Consider the following 22,874-nt stretch of genomic DNA (forward strand, 5'->3'; position numbering starts at 1 on the left):
TGATGCTAACCAACAATAGCTCATTTTGTGTGCACTTACCACTGAAGTCAAAGAAGTAGGAGAGTCTGTTGGCCAGCATAGCACGCTGACAGCCCGTCATACTGTAGCCAAGCAGTTCTTCAGGGTCTCTGCTAAACGCCTCTCCTGCCTCTGAACCACTCACTCCGATGTAGACACCAGTCTTACTGCCACGCAGCACAGACGCGCTCAGACCTACATCACATCATTCAAATATAATTTCTCCACCAGGGCTAATGCAGATCATGTACAGCATCCACAACTACCACAACTTATCTGTCTCACCCGCATCTACAATGGCCTCATAAGTGATCTCCATCATCAAGCGGAGCTGGGGGTCCATGGTGTTGGCCTGTTTGGGATGCACTCCAAAGAAGGATGCATCAAAGTGGCTGATGTCTTTGAGTTTCCCGTTTCTCTTAGGGAGTCCATACAGGCCTGGAAACAAACAACAGAGCAGTGGTTACTAAGGCAGTTTAACACACCATTCCTCTCAAAGGGCTGCTTGTACCTTTAAGACTGTATGTTTTCATTAATACATTATTGTGGAGACATCCATCTAAACATAACTTCACACAAAGGCACATCATGCAGACCTTTCTGATTCATTCCATGTCATTTCACAAATGTCCCACGCACTTCAGTCTCAAGAAATTATGAAATTACCAATTGTTGAGTGATTATTCAATAGGCACATTGTAAAGTTTTAGTTTGATCAGATGAACACTTTTTGAGATATGGCCAATTTAGTGAGGTGTGTATGTCGATTATCGCTCGTCCTTTGTTTTCTTCCATTTTCATCTTCCAATATCTCAGGGACTACATCACATAGGAAACTGAAATGTGGTATAGTAACACAGCTCCACCTAGTCTTTCACAATATCCATAAAGATCTGCTATGAATCCTATCTGGTGGACATGCCAGCCCCTTAAAATTGAGAAAAAGTTTTTTGGGGTTTCAGACTCTAACATGTTTGGTCCTTCAGTAAACAACTTAGCATATGCCTCAGCTCCCTGTAGACTGATCAGCTTTGAGCTATGTACATAGACTGTTTACATCACTAATGATTAGTCACATATATGCATTGGTTCTTGGGTGACCCGCTCTTGAAATCCTAAAAAATACTTTTTTTTTTACTGTTTTCATTGGCATCTTTGTTGAGTAAACCAATGACAAAGAGGATGAGTGTAGACCTACATCTTCTCTATAAAGATGATCTCATAGTGGGACTCTTTCAAAAACAATCTATGCATCTCCAAACATGTCTAGGCCTGGTTATTCAGCCCCATTTCCCCTTTCCATTTGATTAATGATGTTTCAATTTTATTCCAAACCAATTTTCAATATTTTACAATTATCAACTGGATTTTATATGATTGCTAAATATTGATCTTACATTTAACATCAGTCAGCTTCTGAATTATAGTATATTGACTATATACTATACAATATTGTATAGTGCAATACAATAAGCCTCATCCAAGTCATTGAGAAGAGCCAGATGAGGTGGCTCAGACACATGTTTAGAATGCCCCCCTGGACGCCTCCCTGGAGACGTGTTGAGGGCACGTCCCACCAGACAGAGACCCAGGACACACTGGAGAGACTATGGCTCTCAGCTGGCCTAGGGATCTCCGGACAGAGCTGGAGGAAGTGGCCGCATTCGGACTACAGGTAAGCATCAGAAGATGGATGGATGGATTGATGGATGAATGAATGGATGGATGGTAATCGAAATATTTAAATTATGAGGACTCGCCTGGTTTGTATCACAATTTGAGAAATGTAAATAGTTGATCAATAGAAATGTAAGAATGGATTACGGGTTTATTTCTGCCTTTAAATTCCGCTCCATGTGAAGCACTCACCTGGTGTCCACCTCCTGTCATCCTCCGTCACCATGTCTACACCATTGATCAGGTTTTCCCAGAACTCCTCCAGGTTACTGGACTCTGGCAGGCGGCCAGATATTCCAGCTATGACTATCTCATCCATTGTGATTTACTGTGGACACAGAAGGAGAGAGTCACCAGTCAGTGGTTTGGTTAAACCTGACCCACCGGCTCTACTACGGCTGAGTTATAAATTACTTCATTTTCTTTCTTGCTATGTTGGGCAAGTTAGAGTTAGCGTTATGGGTAATGACAGTTTGCAACACTATAATTATTTTTCACTTGCCAGTTAGTAAACGTTGGTGTAAAGCCCTGCTTCCCTGCTTGAGCAAAAGTTTTATTCAGCAACACAAACTCTTGAGATGAAAGTAGGAGTAGGAGATCTGTTTGAAGGTTTGGCCTTTTCAATGTATAGCTCTCTCTCTCTGAGAGGCTGAGGTTCAAGAGCTGAGGAGATTTGAGCAGCAGAACACGGCCTTGGATTGACTCTGATGTTACAGAACTAGTTAGTTGTTATTTGTGTCATTTCCATTTTGGACTATGCCTTTTTAATGTGTCTTAAGTGATGTGCACTACTGATTACAACATATTGAGCTCCCAAAACAGGAAATGCATTCTTAATCTTAATATCTAAACTAATAACTGTTTTCAGGTACCGCAGTCAAAGGTTTAGTTGTTTTTGAGGACAAGCAAGCTGCATGTTGCTCAATGACAAGAAAAGAAACCCCCCACATCTTCAGATCCCATCACGCTCTAGTTAACATCTCTTCCACTGGAGGAGGTCAATGGGACAGACAAGGTGGGGTGGGAATGTCTGCTTTACGCGTGTGAGATGTAGTCTATCCAATTACACTAACAGCAGAAATGTCCTTCTTGGCTATATATTAATTTTACCAATATAGAACTACAGTACATTGCCCCATGCATCATGTCATTAGCTTACAAAGTTGAGCTTTGTTCAACAGCTTCTTATTTCTTTCTTTTTCATTAATCCATCTTTTTAGAACGTAATACACATTTATTTTTATTGATCTAACCCATGTGTAAAGAACGTATTTTGCTTTATTTGATTTGTTCAAATGTCGTCAGCCCAGAATCAAAAGCACCTCTTACGTCCCAATATGAAGCCTTGAATAAGTGCAGTGATGTCAGCCCAATGGGAAACAAGCAAGTGGTTCATCCCAGGTCTTCAACAGCTGACCTGAGTCATAAAAGCCCCTGAAGCAACTAGTGCAGGTCATCCTTCATAGTCAAGGCTCCCTCAAAACAATGGTCAGAAGGCCTAGTTTACTGTACTGTACTACTGTCATCTACATCGGTGCCATTTATACAATCCTCACATTTGTGAAACAGAAATAAAAAAAGGATGAAGTTAGCACTAGCAGACAGTGAAGCCAGGCTTAAATTGCCTTCTTCACCACTTATTTTGTGTTAATGCTAAACACAAGAACACATCCTAAATAGTGCTTCCACAATATACAGTATGTACTTTTTTTTTTTTACATTATTATGTCCATCTAGATTGCGATGGACGGCCATTATTCGGCTGGCATATGAAATTCCCAATGGTGATGATCACAATTTGGCAATAAAATAACTGTATTTGTTTCACTGTGAGAATAATCCATGCATAGCTGTCGCAAAAAGATTGCATTACAGGTAGTGTTGATAGCATGTGCAGACAATGTTAAAAAAAAAAAATTAAATTTCCAAAAGACTAAAAATATTTATTATAACCTATTCCATGGAAGGAGATCAGAATAAATGGACACAAAAAAAAGAATCCTTCCTGCATTTGAAGACATTGTCATCAGTTTGAAACTCATCAGGAAAACACATTAAAAAATAATGTTTTTACCAATCAAAGCAAAGAATGACTCCTAAGATGTTTTATTGTACAGTATATCCTACATTTACTCAACACCTTCGTCATGTGAGGTTCAAACGGCTACATTTTAATCAATTAAGTTTAAGACATAGAAAAATAAATCCTATTTATGGTTAAAGAACATTTTAGTATAAACGCCTGTAGATAAAAAAGTCCCTTCCTCCAACAGACCAATGCAAAGAATGTGGTTCCACAACAAGTCACAATGCAGAACTCTGTGGATTTAAAGGAGACACCGTGCACGTGTGTGCATAACACGATGTTTAGGGTGATGATGGAATGACAAACTGTCAGGTCAGAATGTTACTATATTTTTAGATCAGATTCCTTTCAGTGTTGCTATTTGTATTCAGCTTTATTTTTCTTTTATATAGAGGCCAATCCATTCATGAGTTTGTCAGTCCAGTCACACCCTATACAACATTTATTTATTGAACATTTAGATTTAACATTTAGACATAACATTGACATTGTTTTTGTTGTTTGTTTTTTTTAGAGAAAAAAAATCACAAATTTCACTTTTATTGCTGTAAATCTGGTCAAAAGTAACGTAAAAAAATTAAATAAAATCACGTACGTTTTTAATACATGGTTTGTTGCTAAATGTTGCTGTTTATTTTAGCATGCGCAACTTTACAATCAGCACCCCATAGAAAATGCCAACAAAAACATAAAACGTAACTCACAAATCCTCAAAATGACTCTGAAAAGACAAACATTTAATTTAATCTATTCTATCACAACCAATGTTTGTGGCCCTCAGTGTAATAAAGTTTCACAAAAGATGCCGTGAATCATTCATTCATTCATCCACAGGCTGATGATGCTTCACATCTTACCAGAGTCTGGGTGTGGGAAGCTCGGTGCGCCGGGTGAAGGATCCCCGGTCGGTCGGTCGGTAGGTGGGATGTCCGTGCCCTGGTTGATGAGCTCAGTCAGTTGTCTGATAGTTGTTAACCACGCCACATGGGCTGACTGTGGCTTGTCAGCACAGTCCAATGGGAGCAGCGGCACACCGTGATGCGGGGTTACTCCAGTTCACAGACGCCCTGCTCGCTCCTCGGACATCCGCCCCTCTTTGCTTTTGTAACTGTTTGTGTCCATTACACACACATTGTTCAAACATCTGCAAAGGTCACAGCTTTCATATAGTTTAAGCACTTTAAACGTCACGGTGCGCAGCATTCGCTTTTTCCTCACATTTAGCTTTACCGTTGCATAATTTCCGGTGGGTGGAGCTTCCACAGTCAGTCACACAACAGATAGGGGTCAGTCCGTGCACGTGGGAAAACGATGAGACGTGTGCATTGGCCAATGAGAGAGCGGGTGTGTAGGGTGTTGACAATTCACAGGCGAAGAGGCGGAGCCGCGCAGTGTATAGGGTGATTAGGAGGCGTGGCCTGGCAGTGACGTCAAGGGTCGCGGTTACTGAAGTTCAGGATGTGTGATGGCGTGAGAAGACATGATCAGTACTACCATAGCAAACATTCAGCTAGTCTGGATATGTCATTCAGATATCAGCAATTTAATTCTTCCTAGTCAAAATGAACATTTCATACATCTACAATGATTTTATTCCTATCCACAATTGTAATGTCAGATATCCACACCGTAATTCATCCTAGGATAAATGACGTCACTTTCCCCATTGATGTATATTATAAAGCCCTTTTAACATTTAATAGCTACATTTCACTATCCAGAATTAACATTATCGATACCAACAACACAATTGTGACTACTCAAAATTCAATTTTGACAAGTCAAAAATACAGTGAGAGATATCTGTAACTCAGTTTCGACTAATCAAAACTGAGACATATCTGTAATGACGTCACCAAAAAAGCCCTTCGCCTCGTCACGCATCCTAAATACCATTTACAGATACAGTATCTGTAACTGAGTTTTGACTCGTTTAAATTACGTTTAAAGATATCTGTAATTGCATTGTGACGAGTCCAAATTGTGTTTATGACTCATATGACGCTCATCATGCGAGGCTTCTCATTGGATACCGAACAAATGACCTGGAGGAGAAGAGGAAACGTAATTTTAGTGTTAGCAGAAGAAATGGCGGTTGCGGTAATTGATAAGATCTTTAGGAAATAAGTTACAATTAAGGTATTTGTGGGGAGCAACAGCTACGTTCACTTTAGAGTTGTGCAAGAAATTTATGTCGTATTGAACATTTTTTGTCTCACATTAGCCCCTCCTCCTTCTTGTCATAACTACTGTCATAAAAGCTACATTTGACTATCCATACACATCAATGGGGAAAATGACGTCATTTATCCTAGGAGGAATTACGTTGTGGATAGGAAGATTATCATTGTCGATGTCTGAAATGTTCAATTTGACTAGAAAGAATTAAATTGCAGATATCTAAATGACATATCCAGACTAGCTATTGAATGTTAAAAGGGCTTACCATAATACTTCACTTCCACCCATTCTGAGATTCATGAATAAAAAATAAAAATCAGAGAAGGAAACAGTAAAGGTCTCCATTATTTAATCTATCCTAAATTAATATTTATTTTTTAAATTTAATTGAAACATTGCAACTTACAATCATCATACAACGGGAACATAATAGCTGAGTCCTTTTTCTTTTTACCAACATCATCATGAAACAAATGATGAGATTCTTCCTCAGATTTTCTCTGTTAAGTAAAAAACAAACAATAGAACATTACTACCTATTTTTAAACATCAACAAAGTCATGGCCAAGATTCACGATCAGTTAAACATCAGACCTTTACTGTGTTTCCAGCATAAAAACATGTTTTTTCAATGTAATAAATACAAAACACAGAATCCACTACAGTTTATAAACAAGGAATTTACCTTGGTGGATGGTGCGAAAAACAAAACAAAGCAGCAACACCAGAGGCTTTCAAGAAACTAAGAATGTTTTTGAACAATCTCAGCCCGTTTTTGCTTATTTTTCATCTTTTTCTGCAACTACCTGTACATCAAACTTATTTTAACCTATTTTTAGCCGTTTTTCTTGCCATATTCTTGCTACTTTTAATACATTGTTGCTTTATTACTCCCTTTTCTGCCACTTCCCCATCAAATTTTAATACCTCTTCAGTACAGTTTTAACATTAACTTATAAACCCTTTCCACCACTTTTCTTACCTAATGTCACATACAGTATGTTGATCCATTATTGTCACTTTTAACCTCTTTTCACCATATTTCATGCTTATTTTTTGCCAATTTAACCACATTCACGATTTGTCATGCCCATTATTTGCCTGTTTAAACTAATTGTTCCTACAAATTTTTCCAATATAGACACTTTGATCCCTTTTTACCATTTTCTCTGTTCATTTTTGGCCACTCTAATTTGCAACTTTAACCAATTTCTGTGGTTTCTAAACTCCCATTTCACCACCTTTTTTTTTTTTTTTTTTACCATTTTTGGTCACTTTTAACCCATTCAAAACAAGGATTTACATCTTTAAGACGACTATATGGCACTATACTATGGCACAAATGATAAGGGAATTCTTGGATAACAGTGGACATTATTTAAATTCATAATTAAATGTGGTTATCACAGATTCATAGAACAATGGACCATCATTTTGCTGACTTTATGGATGGGCCCCAAAAAGCTCTGTCTGTGTTCGAAAACCTTCAGCTACAGTGGGGGTCCCCAGTCTCTGGCACCTTTGCGGGCTGAAAAAGTTGAGAACCACTGCCGTAAGGTAAGTTAGGAGGAAAAATGAGTAATTTCAACATTATTATGCCGTTTGCACACATAATGTATTATTACAATCGGCAGGACATTAACTTTAGGTTTCCATCATTTTGTGACAAACTTCTATTTAGTTTATGGAAATGTTGTGGAATAATTTGAGGAACATTGCAGGATTTTGGAAAATTTAGAGCACTTAAACAACTGTAGATTTAAAAATTTATTGAGTTTGACACATGTGGTCTAGACATAGCAAAAGCACAGTATCATTGTGTATATTCTTTACATTTTGGACCTGTTTTATTTGCATGAATGATGTCACACATTTCAAACAAAGACAGTAAACTGAGTTAATAATGATTAAATAGTTTATTCTTTATGGCAAACAAACACACGCTAAAGCACCTCCAGTCTAACTCTGCTTTGTCTTCTCGCTGCTTCATATCTGCTGCTCTCAGTGACATTGGATGGTGTTTTAAAAGCAGCTTTTCCCTTCGTTTCAGTCAAACGTTTGCCAAGCACAGCTTTAAGGAGAACAGGACGAGCCAACTTAGCTGCCTCCTTTCTCCTCTGCACAATTTCACCTGTGAATGCACAATGGAGTCCACAGGTAATTTAGAGATTCTCACTGACTTCAAATGGTTCAAGTTCCTATCTTTTAAATCACAACATTTGTAAACAGTGGCTTTCATCTAATCTCTGTATTCATGGTAAACGTGTACTCATAGTTTTTTATTTGTTGTCCTAATAATCACTGAAGGTGCTGAACATTTGTGCTTTAAAGAGATAACCATCAAGTGCCATTGTGCTAATCCAAATACCTGTAGATGGGCTACATGCGGACAGCTGTTTTACTTTGTGTGGCCCCCAACATAAACACATGACAAAAATACACTTCACAAAAAAAAATGTACAAAATCGACAACCGAAATACACAACAATGACGAATTAGCTAAAAATATACAAAATCACTTCAAAAGACATAAAAAATATAGAAAAACACACAAAAGGACAAAAATGACAAGAGAAATCTCACAAAAAATGCAAAAATACTATCCACAAAATGCCTCCAAAAACATAAAATTACAGAAATGATAACCAAAATAAACAAAAAGAACAGAAAAATATACAAAATGACATCAAAAACATTAAATAAGAGTAAAGTATACAAAATTATTCTAAAAACACACAAAAATACAGAGAAAATCTATGTTGTTTCCTGTGTTAATGCTCAGATTGCTCATTAATTTAAATGTCAACATGAATGTTGATGATGCGGCCCTCAGATCAGATACAATCACGTTTGTGGCCCCACTGCGATAAAAGTTGCCCACCCCTAAACTAAACAATACCTGCTCATCCTGATACAGGAAAAGGTGCTGCAGTCTATCTCTGTCTACTTAATATCCATTATTTCCTGAAAAGCTCTGAAAGGGGATTTGATTTCCTTTCACAGATTTGCTCACCTTCTGAGGAAGTATCCAAACTGAGTTCATGATCCACTACTTCCCACAATTCCCTCAGATCCTGCTGCGATTCCGCTGATGATAAGTGCCAGGAGGACAGATCTGAGTGTGGGGTCTCTGGCCAGTTCATAGGAAGTGGCTTTGACCTCTTTTTGTGGCTCTTGAGAAAAGAAAAGTTGATCAGTTTCTATTACGTAATATAACGTATTTAGTTTGTAAGTTTATTTCAGACTTTGCTCTAACAGCTGAGCTAACCAAATGGTTTATTACGGAAACAGATTAGGGCCAATTTTGATGGAGAATTTTTTTTTTGGGGGGCAAATCAAGAATAAAGCTAAAATGTCAAGATTAAAGACGAAATTAGAGTAAAATTTTTGAAAATGAAGTCAAAAATACAAGTTGAAGGTTTCTATGAAATCTACAGCAACTGATGAGATCGTCTACAAAATGCTCTGTATCGCTGAATGCATTAAACTATGATTTAAAGTTGGGTTTAATAACAATAAGATTCTTTCTGTTCCAGCTCATAAACATGTTGTTGTAATCTCATTAAAGACTGTGAAGAGATAAAACATCATCTATTCAGAAGGAAAAATTAGTGAAGTTTGAAAGAAGTGAAACATTCTGTCCGTCTGTGACTATTGAGGAGCTACAGTAACAGATTAGGACCAGTTTGGATGGAGACTGTTGTCAAATATGGTGAATTGGTCCTAGTCAGCTTCCATAGATTTAACTTTAATAGCAAACCTTCGACTTTTATCACAATATAGTATTTTGAGTTAAACTTCTAAATTTGGACTTCATTCTCATCTTTTCGACTTTAATCTCAACATTATATTTCAACTTTATTCTTGAAATTTCAACTTTAATTTTAACATTTCAACTTCAATCTCAACATTTCAAATTTATTCTTGATTTGCCCAAATTTATTTTCATCTTCAGTTGGCCCTAATCAGCTTCGATATATTGATACTCAATACATGCTTGAACTTTTGTGCTGCATTTAAGGTGAAATAAAACTGGTTCGTTAGGAGTCTTTTCTCATACAGCTGATGTAAAGAGCAGCTCCAAGGGTTTGTGTACCTGGAAAGCAATAGGGGGCGCTGTACAGGGACCTTCCTGAAGAGGTTCATCAGCAGTGCACACACTCTGCTTTAGAGCGTGCTCCAACTCCTGATGAGACAACACACACACGCACGCACACGCATGCACACTCTTTACAAATGTGGCCTAAAACCTTTGAAATGTCCTTATTAGAAGATCTTTGCCGAACAAAACGTGTGTAGTACTTTAAAATAAATTAACTGATGCCTTGTATTAACTGAGCATGATTGGGGTCTGCTTAGGTTTTCCTCCCAAATGTCATTTGTAATACTTATCCCTAGATCCTTCTCCCAGGCCTCCCTCAAATGAAAGTGGTAAAATTAACTTGTTTAGAGAACACTTTTAAAAAGCCTGAATTTTTTTTTTTTTTTAAGGCAGGCGGGCACAGCAAAAGACTGGGAATGTTTTTTTTCTCAGGAAGAGTCTGAAAATTAGGCATAGATTGGCGGATGTAGTTTCTTATTTGTAAATATCGGAAAAAGTGAGTAGAAGGGAGAGAATTTGTCCTGAAGTTTACCAATATACAAATCCTTCAACGTGACTAAACCCTTTAGTCTCCAAGTCTCAAAAGTATCATCTGACAGGGACGAAAGAAATGTATGGTTACTACACACCGGGGCACAGAGGTGTTTGGCAGTTTGCTGCTCTTCCTTATTTGCTCTCATATTTTCAGGCAATTCAGGACTACACGATTATTTACTTTCATTGTTGCAGGAGGGGCAGGTGATGAGAAAAGAAGATCTGGAAGAGAACTGTTTTCAACACTAAACTTTTCAATGGCGACCCACGCAGGAGTATCTGTTGAGACTTCTTTTTTATAACCTTCCTGCCAGTAAGCAAGGGCCATGAGATTGGCGGCCCAGTACTAGTGGAGGAAACATGGTAGTCCTAACCCATCTCTGACTCTTGACTTCTGTACATGAATTTTGGAAATTATATGTGCTTTGTAGTTCCAGATAAAAGGCATAATTATTGAATCTGATGATTTGAAAAATTATTTTGTCAAAAAAATAGGGAGATTTTGAAAAAGATATAGAACCTGGGAAGAGAGACCCATTTTGATAGCGTTTATGCAGCCCACCATAGAAAGAGGAAGGGTACGTCATTTTTCAACACTGACTTTTAATTTCTCTACTGCTTCAAGACTTAGGATCTCTTGAAAGGAGTACTTCAAGATACTTTAATTTAATTATGTAAAAACTCAGGGTCAAGTTCTGCACAAATGGCCATGAATTCAGACTTTTGCCAATTAATTGTGTATCCTGAGACCTTGCCAATACATTTTATGAGGTCAAGTAAAACAGGGATGGACTGTTCAGGCTGTGAGAGGAAAATTACACTGCCATCTATGTATAAAGAAAGGTGATGGTCTATATTCCCCAGGTGAATGGGTCTGAGAAGAATGTGGTGTCTAATACTGATGGCAAGAAGTTCAATTGCAATTGCAAACAACAAGGGGCTGAGTGGACAGCCCTGCCATGTATCACGGTGCAACTGAAAGGGGGCCGACTTTTCTTGATTAGTTAAAATGGATGAAGAGGGCTGGGTGTATAACAATTCAATCCAAGAGATAAACCGAGTGCCAAACCCAAACTCCACCAAAGCTTTCAACATGTATCGCCACTCCAATTGGTCAAACGCCTTTTCCGCATATAAGCAAAGAGCGACCGTCTTATTGCGTATCTCATGTTTATGATATATTATGTTAATTAGCCTTCTTACATTAAAAAATTAGAACCTATTTGGGACAAAGCCAGTTTGATCAGCATGAATAATATAATTAATATGTTGGAGAGATCAGCAGAGATGTAGACACCAAGGAATTTGAAGGACTCCATTCGCTCTACACACCCACCGTTGATGTACAGGGGGGCAGGGGCAGCTCTGTCCTTCCTGAAGTCCAAGATGAGTTCCTTGGTCTTTGTGATGTTTAGTGCCAAGTTGTTTGATGCACACCACTCACCAAGTTTCAGGACCTCATCTCTGTAGGCTGCCTCATTTCTCCCTGTGATCAGCACCACCATTGTTGTGTTGTCAGCAAATTTTGACAATGAGGTTCTCTGGGTGGGCAGGACTGCAGTCGTATGTGTAGAGGGCGTAAAGTAGTAAGCTCAGCACACAGCCCTGGGGAGAGCCAGTGCTTTGAGTGCGGGAGGAGGAGAGGTGAGGACCCAGTTTCACCTGCTGGGGTCGATTGACCAGAAAGTCTTTTATCCAGGAGCAGGTGGATGGTGAGAGCCCCAGGTTGGCTAACTTGGGAATCAAAATATCTGGTATTATTGTGTTGAATGCTGAGCTGAAGTCAATGAAGAGCATCCTGACGTAGCTCCCCTGTATCTCCAAATGACTCAGCTTGAGCGCAGAGCAATGGCTATGGCGTCTTTGGTGGATTTGTTAGTCCGGTATGCAAACTAGTGCGGGTCCAAGGTAGGGGCGAGATAGGCTTTGATGTGTCTCAAGATCAGGCCCTCAAAACACTTGGCGATGACTGGGGTGAGGGCTATGTGGCGTAAGTCATTGAGGCTGGTTGTGGGCGACTTTTATGGGATCGGGATGATTATGGCAGATTTCAGGCAGGGTGGGATGATGGCTTGTTCCAGAGATAAGTTGAAGATGTCAGTGAAGACCTCTGATACCTGCTTGGGACATGCTTTGAGCACCTTCCCAGGTACTCCATCTGGACCTGCAGCCTTCCTGGGGTTCACTGCACAGAGCACCCGCCTTATGTCCTGTGCCTCAAGTGTGAGTGGGGGGTGAGTGTTGGAGGCTGGTGGGGGTTGTAGTGGTTGCTGGAATGATGTGGCTGAGTGTTTTGGATTCAAAGCGGGCAAAGAAGCTATTCAGCTCCTCTGCCAACTCTGCATCTCCATGGCTGTCACAGCACAGCCTTTGTAGTTAGTGAGTGTCTGTATGCCCTGCCACACCTGCCTACGGTTGTTTAGATGTTCCTCTATCCTCCTCTTGTGTTCTGCTTTGGCAGTCCTAATGCCTCTCCTCAGGTCGGCACAAGTGGTGCTGTACAATACTGTGTCACCTGACCTAAATGCTGAGTCATGGGCCCGGGGGAGCATGCGGACCTGGCTTGTCATCCAGGGTTTCTGATTAGGGAACACCCGGATGCACATATCCACAGTGACATTCCCAATACAGAACTTAACGTAAGAGAGTACTGTACCTGGTCCAGGTCTTCATGGTAAAAGGAATCCTACTGTGTGTGTTCAAAGCAGTCCTGCACTCGGGGAGGGCGTCCTCGGGCCAGGTGGTGATGCTCCTCTTTGTGGGATGTGTTTGTTGACTGAGGGGGATGTATGCTGGGATGAGGAGGAGTGAGAGGTGATCTGACCTGCCCAGATGGGGAAGGGGTACAGCTCTATAGACATGCTTGATGTTGGAATACACATGATCCAGAGTGTTTTCCCCTCTTGTTGGGCATTTTATGTATTGGTGGAATTTTGGTAATACAGTTTTGAGATTTGCCTTATTAAAATCCCCTGCAATAATGTGGACGTCCTGTCCCATTTGTGTAGCATGCGGCCTGCGAGCTGCACCGCGGCATCTGGGATTTGTGTACGTAGCCATGTCTCCGTGACAACAAACACACAGCAATCACAAACGTAGTGATTACCAGCCAGTTGTAATTCCAAATCGTCAGTTTTGTATACCAAGGATCTGGCGTTTGTAAGGTAGAGGCTTGGCAGCGGAGGTTTGAGAAGCTGTTTCCTTAGCCTAGCAAGTAGCCCGGCCTGCAGCTTCGCTTTTGTTTCTTCTTATGTCGCCGCCTGTGTCGCCTGCCAGACCCGATAACAATCCACGGAGATCCTGCTGGTCATGCTATCTTGTCCGGAATTTTGTTAGTGCAATGGAAGTCGCTGGAGATGGTCATCTTCAGTTGGAAACCGATGTCCAGTAAGTCCAGATGACTGTAGCGAGTAGTGTAGGTGGACAAACATACAACACACGATAAACACAAAAGAATGCACAAATAAAGAAAGCTCTGAGCTGCTGCGTCTGTGAGCGCCGCCATCCATAACATTCTTCCATGGTCAAATATGTCTGTGTGTGTGTGTAATAATGTTAATATGAGATATAAAACACAACCAGTGGTCAATGTGCAAGCTGCAAATTGAATGATGAATTTAAGCTACTCTATAAATGGGTTCAATCCAATGTATTCATAAAGCACTATTAAAAACAACTCAGTTGACCAAAGTGCTGTACAACAGGGCAATAACAATACAATTATAGATACAACAGTACAGTGGTATCACAAAATACAATTGGAACAGTAAAAATTACCTTCATCACTGGTTAAACGCCAAAGAGAACATGCGTGTCTTAAGGTGTGATTTAAAAACAGGAAGGGAGCCAGCCTGTTAAATGTACAGAGGCAGCTCATTCCACAGTTTGGGGCCAACAACAGAAAATGCTCGGTCTCCTCTAAGTTTATGATGCGTCTGAGGGACCATAAGCAATGCTTGATCGGCTGACCTGAGTGAATGTGCTGGGGAGTAGGACACGAGTAGGTCCAACAGATAACGCGGGGCAAGGCTATTGAGGCAATTAAAAACAAATAACAGTGTTCTAAAATCAATTCTGTATCGGACTGGGAGCAAGTGAAGGAAATACTGTATTTGTAAATCTGACTCTGAAAAAGTCAGTGCCTCACCAGCCAAGAACCTCATCGCACGTCACCGCACTACACGGTGGCCATGGAGGCTTAGTTTGAAGCCCAGCTGTGCATGCCCACAGCCCAACTATGTCCCACCGTCACCACCAGGGCTGAGGTGCACATTTCAGCTGACTCCATTGCCAGCTAAGTGGCAGGGCCCACCTCTGAGCCCAAAGCCCCCCGGCCCCCCTTTCACCCCCTTTTGTCACCAGACCATACTCAGTGGTTACCACAGCTACCATGGCCAAACCCCCTGACCACAATAAGGTGGTCAGGGGGTAAGGCCATGTTTGTGTGCCTCATTGACCTTAAGAGATACACCAGCAGGAGCTTAGTCTTCAGGTGGGACACCCAAGTTGAACAAGTCTGAAGGTCGGGGCCAGACTAAGTGCAATCCACTTCTCTGGGTTGGGGTTGGACACATAGCTAACAATCTAATTCATTGAAGAAAACACTGTTACTATAAGCACAGGGGAAACAAAGTTCTGGAGCATGATGTGTACATATGATGCCCCCTTCACATTTCTGAAGTCATATACAGTGGATATAAAAAGTCTAGACACCCCTGTTCAAATTCCAGGTTTTTGTGATGTAAAAAAATGACACCAAGATAAATAATTTCACAACTTTTTCCACCTTTAATGTGACCTATAACCTGTACAATGCAATAGAAAAACAAACTGAAACCTTTCAGGGAGGTGAAGTGTGCACACCCTCTGGGGACGGGGGCTGTGTCCGGATTTAACCAATCACATTCAAACTCATGTTAAATTGGAGTCAGCACACACCTGTCACCATTTTAAGTGACTCTGATTAACCCCAAATAAAGTTCAGCTGTTCTAGTAGGCTTTTCCTGAGGGCTTCTCCTGCAGGAGATGCCCTCGCAATCTGTCAGATTTGGTAAGAAGAGTGGGCAAATATTGCCTCATCAAGATGTGCCACGCTGATAGACTGTACCCAAAAACACTGAGTGCTGTAATAAAAGCCAAAGGTGCTGCAACAAAGTATTAGTTTAAGGGTGTGCAAGTTTATGCAACCAGGTTATCTTGAGTTTTTTATTTTTATATTTTCCCCTTTATAGGGGACATATCATGCTTTTAAATCCTTCCTTTTTACATATAAATCATACAGTTGTGGTCTATATAAAACGGAACTGCAATGCTTGGGTCTGAATTCCTCATTATTATAGCACAGGCCCCTTTTCTACCCTTTTCTGATGTGCTTCTGAGAGCAACTCGTTTTGGTGCGGTCTCTTTAAATGCAAATGAGACAATTCATACCCCGCCCCCTCTCCAGGTTGCAGAGGTGACACTCGGTTCAACTCCACCCTGTTCGGCCATTTTTGTAGTTTGATAGAAGAGATACGATTGTCTAGTGGCGCAGAAAATGTTTATTCACACGTTATTTACAAAATGTCAACAACAGAAGACTTGTCCATCCAGCCTTACATGTTACAGCCAGAGTCTGACCCGGCGGAGCGAGATGAAAATGAAGATGATGAACATGCACAACCCTAACAAGTGAGCTAACACGAGCACCGAGCTAGCGCCAAGCAAACGTCACGAAATGCATTTTAATACAGTCTTTTCAAAGACAAAAACGGCAAAATGAAATGACTAATGAAAACTTTAGACTTAAATGAAATCACGTAGGCCATATCATCAAGGATCTAAAACGAGCACACAGCGCTAACATATGAAGACGGTGCAACTGCTAATGCTAACAAAACAATGACAGGGACGTCTTATCATCACACTTTTTAGCGTTATTTACAGCTCACCGAAGTGCTCTGTTCGTCGTCTCCAAAGATAGAAGGAATTGAACCCTCAATCAGACAAAGTCTTTCTGTAAATCCTTCTTTATACTGGTGGAGGTTGATGAAGCAGTCATCCTTGAAGTGCTTCACACACACAAAAATGACCTTATCCACAGATGTGGGTACATTTCCGTAAAAATAAAACTCAACCAGGCACTTGGAAAAGGTTCTAATGCTGGGAGACGGTGTAATGAAGCGTGTGGGTTACTACATCCAACAACCAAACATTTTGACTTATCCTCTCGTAACTTCGGCATCCTTGAGCTTGGACTACAAAATAAAAGCGAGAAATAAAAATGGCGGATTGCTCGAAGCGTTGGGCCTGGAGTCAATGTCCTAATTTGGCAGTACCGCTGCAAATACTGTGACATTGTTCAAAAAACGTAATAGAGAATCAAAAAATGGAAACAGATTGAAAAATATGACCAAAACAGAATATAAAGATAAAAACGGAGCACCTGAAGAGACTAATTTGAACTTTTCTGTACTTCTAAACACTCTAAATATACAACAAAATGCATTTAGGGGCTAAAAGAGTGGATTTAGCATGATATGTCCCCTTTAAAGGTTTCAGTTTGTTTTTCTATTGCATTGTACAGGTTATAGGTCATATTAAAGGTGGAAAAAGTTGTGAAATTATTTATCTTGGTGTGATTTTTCTACATCACAAAAACCTGGCATATGAACAGGGGTGTGTAGACTTTTTATATCCACTGTGTGCCTGCCTACAACCGGCCCTGACTTTAATGGGACTCGTTTAAAGTTTTAGAGCCTGCGTTCAGCCATCTTAAAATCATGTGATTGATGATGTCACATGGCCCCACTGCCTGTAAATATCCCATTGTTTTCTATTGGAGTAATTTTTAGATCATTTAGTAGCTTTTTCAGTCAAAATGACAATTTGTGCTGCTTTTGGTTGCCCTAAATATTCCCTTTAAACAGTGCACGACCGACCCTCTGGTGACTGAAGTTAGCGAGTAGATCACTGTTGAAGGACTCTCACCCAAAAGGACTTCTATCCTCAGGGTTTGTGTGTTTAACAATCCGCGATGTACTCGCTAACTTCAGCCACCAGAGCATCAGCTGTGAAATATTTAAGGAAAGGTAAAGGTCGCTTCGGAGAGTTCTTCTCTCCTAATGTCTGTGTGGTTTTCTTTTGGGACTGTCGCCCTCTGAGGTCATAGATTAACAGTTTTTATCCTCTTTCTGTAAACAAAAGAGGGTTAAATCAACATCTTTAACGTTTCCTGTTTTTTAGAGCAACTAAAAGTAGCACAAACTGGCATTTTGCCTGAAAAAGGATGTGCGATGTCATCGATCACGTGATTTCAAGATGGTGGAACACAGGCTCTAAAAGGGTAAAATAGTCAAATTTTTAAAAGTTAATAAAACAAATATGGTTTTGTTAGGAATATATCTTCTAATTAGTACATTTAATAGGTTTTAGGCCACATTTGTAAAATCAGAGGATGATCCGTTTAAAGCATGCTACACGAGGAAGAACCAGTGCTGATACCTGAGTAGTGAGCTTGTACTGCTGCTGTTCCAGAGCAGAGAGCTGGTTCTGCTTCACTCCTGGTTCCTTCACGGAGATTTCCCTCTCAGGCACCACTGGCTCTGATAAAACACACAACTTTATGTAGCTATAGGTTCTATTGAGCGTAAATCAAGTGCATGGATATTCTTTTATTAGCACAGGGTGTCTCTGAAAGTGTCTGCAGGTTTGAATACTGATCGAATGATTATGTACACAGACATGCAATGAAAATGAATAAAATAATATTATTTTAGGAGAGAAATTCCTTTTGCCAATGGTTGTGTAGGGTTGCCAACATCACCCAAAAAATCTGAATTGTCCTTATTTGAACACAAACCTACCCATCACTTATTGAACTAATAGGGACCCAATTTATCTCGTATTTCTGTGAAAATAAAAACAAACTGTTCACTGTCTGGGTTTTACACTGAGGGGCGGATTCACATAGATCTGAAATAAATGGTGGTAATTCAGTTGTTTCCCTACATCCTTTAGTGATGCAGTTTCCTCACCTGCTGCGCGGAATTCACTAAGATTGCAGCAATGATTAGTGCACAAGCAGAACTGATGCAGACCGCCTTTATTTAAATGAGCATTTTGCCCATTTAATGTGGCGACAAAAGCACTGACATTTGAGGAAGTTAAATAATGTAGTTTTTTACATTAAATAATGTAGAAAACTAAATTTTATATATATATATATATATATATATATATATATATATATATATATATATATATATATATGATGTCATTATGGTTCCAGCAAGATTCTTTTTGTCTTCTTTTTTAATTACATGTTAAGATTTAATTTTGACTTTGATCCCCTGAGATGTTTCGATTTACATCTGCTAGTCTTAGTCAGAGGCGTCTGCTCATCACTTTGATGTTTTCTTCGATGTTTCCAAGATCAGCAGACGCCTCTGACAATTTTTTTTTTTTTTTTATCATTTAAAAATAAATTTCAACAATCTGATTAATGGCAGCCCGATAACTAAAAAAGTAAAAGAATTTCATGACCTGATAAGACAAACTGAAAACAGAACTTAGACATCTTTTTTTTTTCATGCAACAGATTCAGTGTGGAATTTATTTTTCTTTAAAAAAAGAACAAAAAAAGAGCAGTGATAAAGATGTGGAGATGTTTTTTAGTTTAGGAAATATCATTACAATGTAAACAGCTGCATTTCAAATGTGCCTTAGTGGATTATTTGGTTATAAATGATACACATTTTGCAATTGAACTTTGACAGAAAAAGATTGATTCTTTATCTCTATAAAAGCATTTTTTAAGAGAGTTGTCGCTTGAAGTCGCTTAAAAAGTCGCTCAAATCACGCAAAACGCGTCACTTGAGACAAACAACTTGAAATCGCGTCATTTACATTGATTTTAATGTAATTGTAATAAAATATAAAAACATATATATAAAAAAGTCTATCAAGTTTTTAGAAATAGTTTAAGGTCTTGTTTTGACCTTCCTATTGTTACCAAACTTTTATATTGGAATTAATTTATCTTGAATAGTTTTCAATCAAATCTTCTCAAATTTACTGACAACATTAATGACCACAAGAGTATGAACCCTATTGGTTGCTCTGATGATATGACATTTCCTGCAGTGCCACCATCAGGTCAAACTTTCAGTTTTAGAGTAAGTGTATCTTGATAATCTTTCATCCAAATCTTTTCTAATTTGGGGTGTACTGCACATTTATGACTCATTGATGTTGGTCTTTCCCATTTTTGGAAGGGATTGTTTCTGCTGGAGAGTCAATACTCTTATTCTCATCAGATGAAATGCCTCAAAATCAGATTCCTCCTCAACACAGATAAAACAGCTTGGGGTCAAATTGAGCCCAGAGGAACACCAATGCATGTTCAACACATTGAAAAATGTCATCATTATAATTTTATGCTTAATCAATTGTACCCGAAGAAATATGAAATACGGAGCAAAAAAATAAAGTAAACAATTATTTTTTGAATGATAAACATTGAATGGGGTCAAATTGACCACAAGGATAACAGGAGGGTTAAAAGATAAAATTCAATTTGGAGCAAGTACAGTACGATTCAGTGTTTTGCCAAAATCAACTTTAAAACATCAACGGGTTTAGCCTTAGAACTGATCTACACACTTCTTTATCTTTAAGGCTATAACGTGAATTTCCAGAGTTGAGGTTAATTTATTAACACTGATGTGTTACGATGAGTGTATCTGTCACTGCACCTTGCGCGTCACAAGGAGAGGCTTGTGATCGGAGGCGATTTACGATCTCTATCAGCTGCTGTTTCTCTGCACTCAGACGGACTATGAAGGACACCGCCTGCTTCAGCCTGCTGTACAGGAGAGGAGCATTTCTCTTCCTGCATTGGTATGACATTCCACTTAACTCCATCTGCTGTTGCAGATAAAACACGTCTTCCTGGTTGTGCCATAGCCGTGTTCCCTGGAAATACATTAAAAACAATCAGTATTTACCATTTTGTATTTGGTGTGGATGAAGACTGAGGCTGTGTTTGAAATATCATCCTAGTGTACTAATCATACTAAGTCTGACGTCAAAAGCAGTAGTAAGTAAGTAGTGTGTTCACATTAGACAGTATGATAAGATTCAGTACGCAAGAAATTCCTGGATGTATACTATATACATTTTTTAAGTATGCACTGTGGGCACACTAGTAATACTTAACCGTCACACGATGCATTGCGAGTGGAATGTAACATTGTCCTGGGACCGGCTACAAGATAAAAATCAAACATCCCCTTTTCAAAACAAAAGCATTGCTTCTTGTCTTCTATTAGTTTTTAACGCATTTGTAAATAGGGCTCTTGTTTTGAAGTTAACAGGAAGTTTAGGCAGTAGCACAATGGCGTTTCTCTGAAAATCTCCGAAATGTCGGCATGAAATGTGTATCCGCGAGTTTTATGGATCAAATGAGCACATGTTGATATTTTACTTGGTCACTTTCTCACTTAAAATGTTTTCAGAACTTTCAAAGGTGAAAAATCAAGTGTGATTCAGGTTCTTGTCCTTGTCGGTTCTAAATGCATCTTGGGAAACTTGGAAGTATGCTTCAGTGGGAACGGTCATCATACTAATCACACAGTATATACTCATTGAGTGTGTAGTGTATGGTATGTTAGCATGCAATTACGAACACAGACAAAGAGGACAAAATTCAGGTGGTAAAGTCTGTTTTGTTGTGGTACCGTTTGTTTAGCATTGGCTGAGGCTGAATGGTCACATGCACAGGTTTGTGTTGCTGCATTCTGCTTCTTTAGAACAGGTTCACCTGAAGGAAAAACATTGCACAACACATAAACCACAAGTATTACAGGTACATTACATAATGTTCTAAAAACCAGTTGTAAACGGTAGGAGAGGCAACACTACATACAGCTGAGAGCTGCGGTTGATGGCGCGATGACCTCATCCTTGGCATGTCGTAGTAGGGTTAAACTCTGTATTTGTTCTCTCATCTGGGAAATCGCAGCACACAGGCTGTTATTCTGCTCCTGCAAACGTTGAATCTCTCCTGATGCCAGAGGATCTACCTTTGGAGTGAAACTCTGTGGAGTGATTTGGATTTAAATGTATTATTAGCACAGTTTGTAATTGTGTTTTATGTTTTGATACTTTATCTTTATTATTCTAGAAAAAAAATATGAGACTTACATCATTGTCAAGTTTAGACCAATTTTCCTTGAAAGATGTGAATTTATATTATCATTCAATTTGATCTAAATCACACAGAAAATATTTTTTTATTGGATTGGAAAATCTCATTTGATATGGAAGAAGATTTGTGTTTTTTTTTAAAAAAAAGTTTACTTCCACCAAAAATAAATATTTTCAACCAGAGAATAAAAGTGTTCAAATCCAATTTTTGGGGGGCTCAAATTTTTTTTCGCATTTAAACTTTTTCTTTGATTGAAAATTTTTTTTTTGATTGAAGTTTATTGAAAAAGTTTTTTTTTTGAATGAAGTGATTATTTTATTGAAAACTTTTTTTTTTTGTGACTGAATAATGAAGACACAAATCTACCATAATATGACGCACTTTTTGTTTCCAATCCTGTTCAACTGAAAGTGCAGTGTTCAGCCACTAGGAGGAGCTGTTTCCACATCAGTACTTCATGAACATGTCCCTCACATGTTGATGCTGGTATAAATTAAACTGACAATAGAGTGATGATTTAGCTGTGCCATTTTATCCAAATATCTTCCAACCAAATCGTTCAAATTGTGGGAAAATTTAGGAAATTCTGACTAAATAATCATTGTTAAACTGGACTTGATTTAAATAGAGCTTATTAGAGTTACAAAGATCTTTACATTTCATTCACACAGGATTATAAATGAATGTAAATCAATTTACAATATTACAAAACAAGCAGTGTTTATTAACTTCATTCAGTAATATCACTGAAGAATAGTCATTAAAGTTTACAATATTACAGGAAACACACTTTGGTCACTGAGGACATCTGCTGGTCTACTTTAGTAGCTTACATCTTAGCCTGAGTTACCATGACTACCTGTAAACATTGAGCTGTTCTGCAAAGCTGCATTTAAAATGTGTATCATAAAGCACACTTTTATTTCTGGACGTCGTTGGGCAGTGTTCCTAAAGATGAGAAAATGAAGGCAAGACTTGCAATAAAAAAAAGTGGCAAAATGAGGTGCAAATCTAGGTCCTTATGTTAAAATAACTAATTATTTATTATAATAAAGACAACAATATCCATCTGAAGGCGCAGGGTATCG

The 22,874-nt window shown here is 39.0% G+C and overlaps 2 protein-coding genes across 2 annotated transcripts in view; both read right to left on the reverse strand.

Moving 5' to 3' along the window:
• Positions 1 to 5,043, reverse strand: part of fasn (fatty acid synthase) — a 71,018-nt gene extending 65,975 nt beyond the window's left edge. Inside the window, 4 exon segments of the mRNA XM_028475419.1 lie at positions 40 to 213; positions 304 to 456; positions 1,888 to 2,023; positions 4,639 to 5,043. Coding sequence (XP_028331220.1) covers positions 40 to 213; positions 304 to 456; positions 1,888 to 2,014 — 454 coding nt within the window. The 5' untranslated portion in view covers positions 2,015 to 2,023; positions 4,639 to 5,043.
• A 2,862-nt stretch (positions 5,044 to 7,905) lies between these two features.
• ccdc57 (coiled-coil domain containing 57) overlaps positions 7,906 to 22,874 on the reverse strand; it is a 74,861-nt gene continuing 59,892 nt past the window's right edge. The window contains exons 11-17 of the mRNA XM_028476943.1: positions 21,505 to 21,676; positions 21,317 to 21,399; positions 20,333 to 20,552; positions 18,081 to 18,181; positions 10,059 to 10,148; positions 8,976 to 9,135; positions 7,906 to 8,093 (exon numbers count right to left, since the gene is read on the reverse strand). Coding sequence (XP_028332744.1) covers positions 7,906 to 8,093; positions 8,976 to 9,135; positions 10,059 to 10,148; positions 18,081 to 18,181; positions 20,333 to 20,552; positions 21,317 to 21,399; positions 21,505 to 21,676 — 1,014 coding nt within the window. The remainder of the gene's footprint in view (positions 8,094 to 8,975; positions 9,136 to 10,058; positions 10,149 to 18,080; positions 18,182 to 20,332; positions 20,553 to 21,316; positions 21,400 to 21,504; positions 21,677 to 22,874) is intronic.

This window comes from Gouania willdenowi, chromosome 19 (assembly GCF_900634775.1).
Source record: "Gouania willdenowi chromosome 19, fGouWil2.1, whole genome shotgun sequence".
Classification (NCBI taxonomy): domain Eukaryota; kingdom Metazoa; phylum Chordata; class Actinopteri; order Blenniiformes; family Gobiesocidae; genus Gouania; species Gouania willdenowi.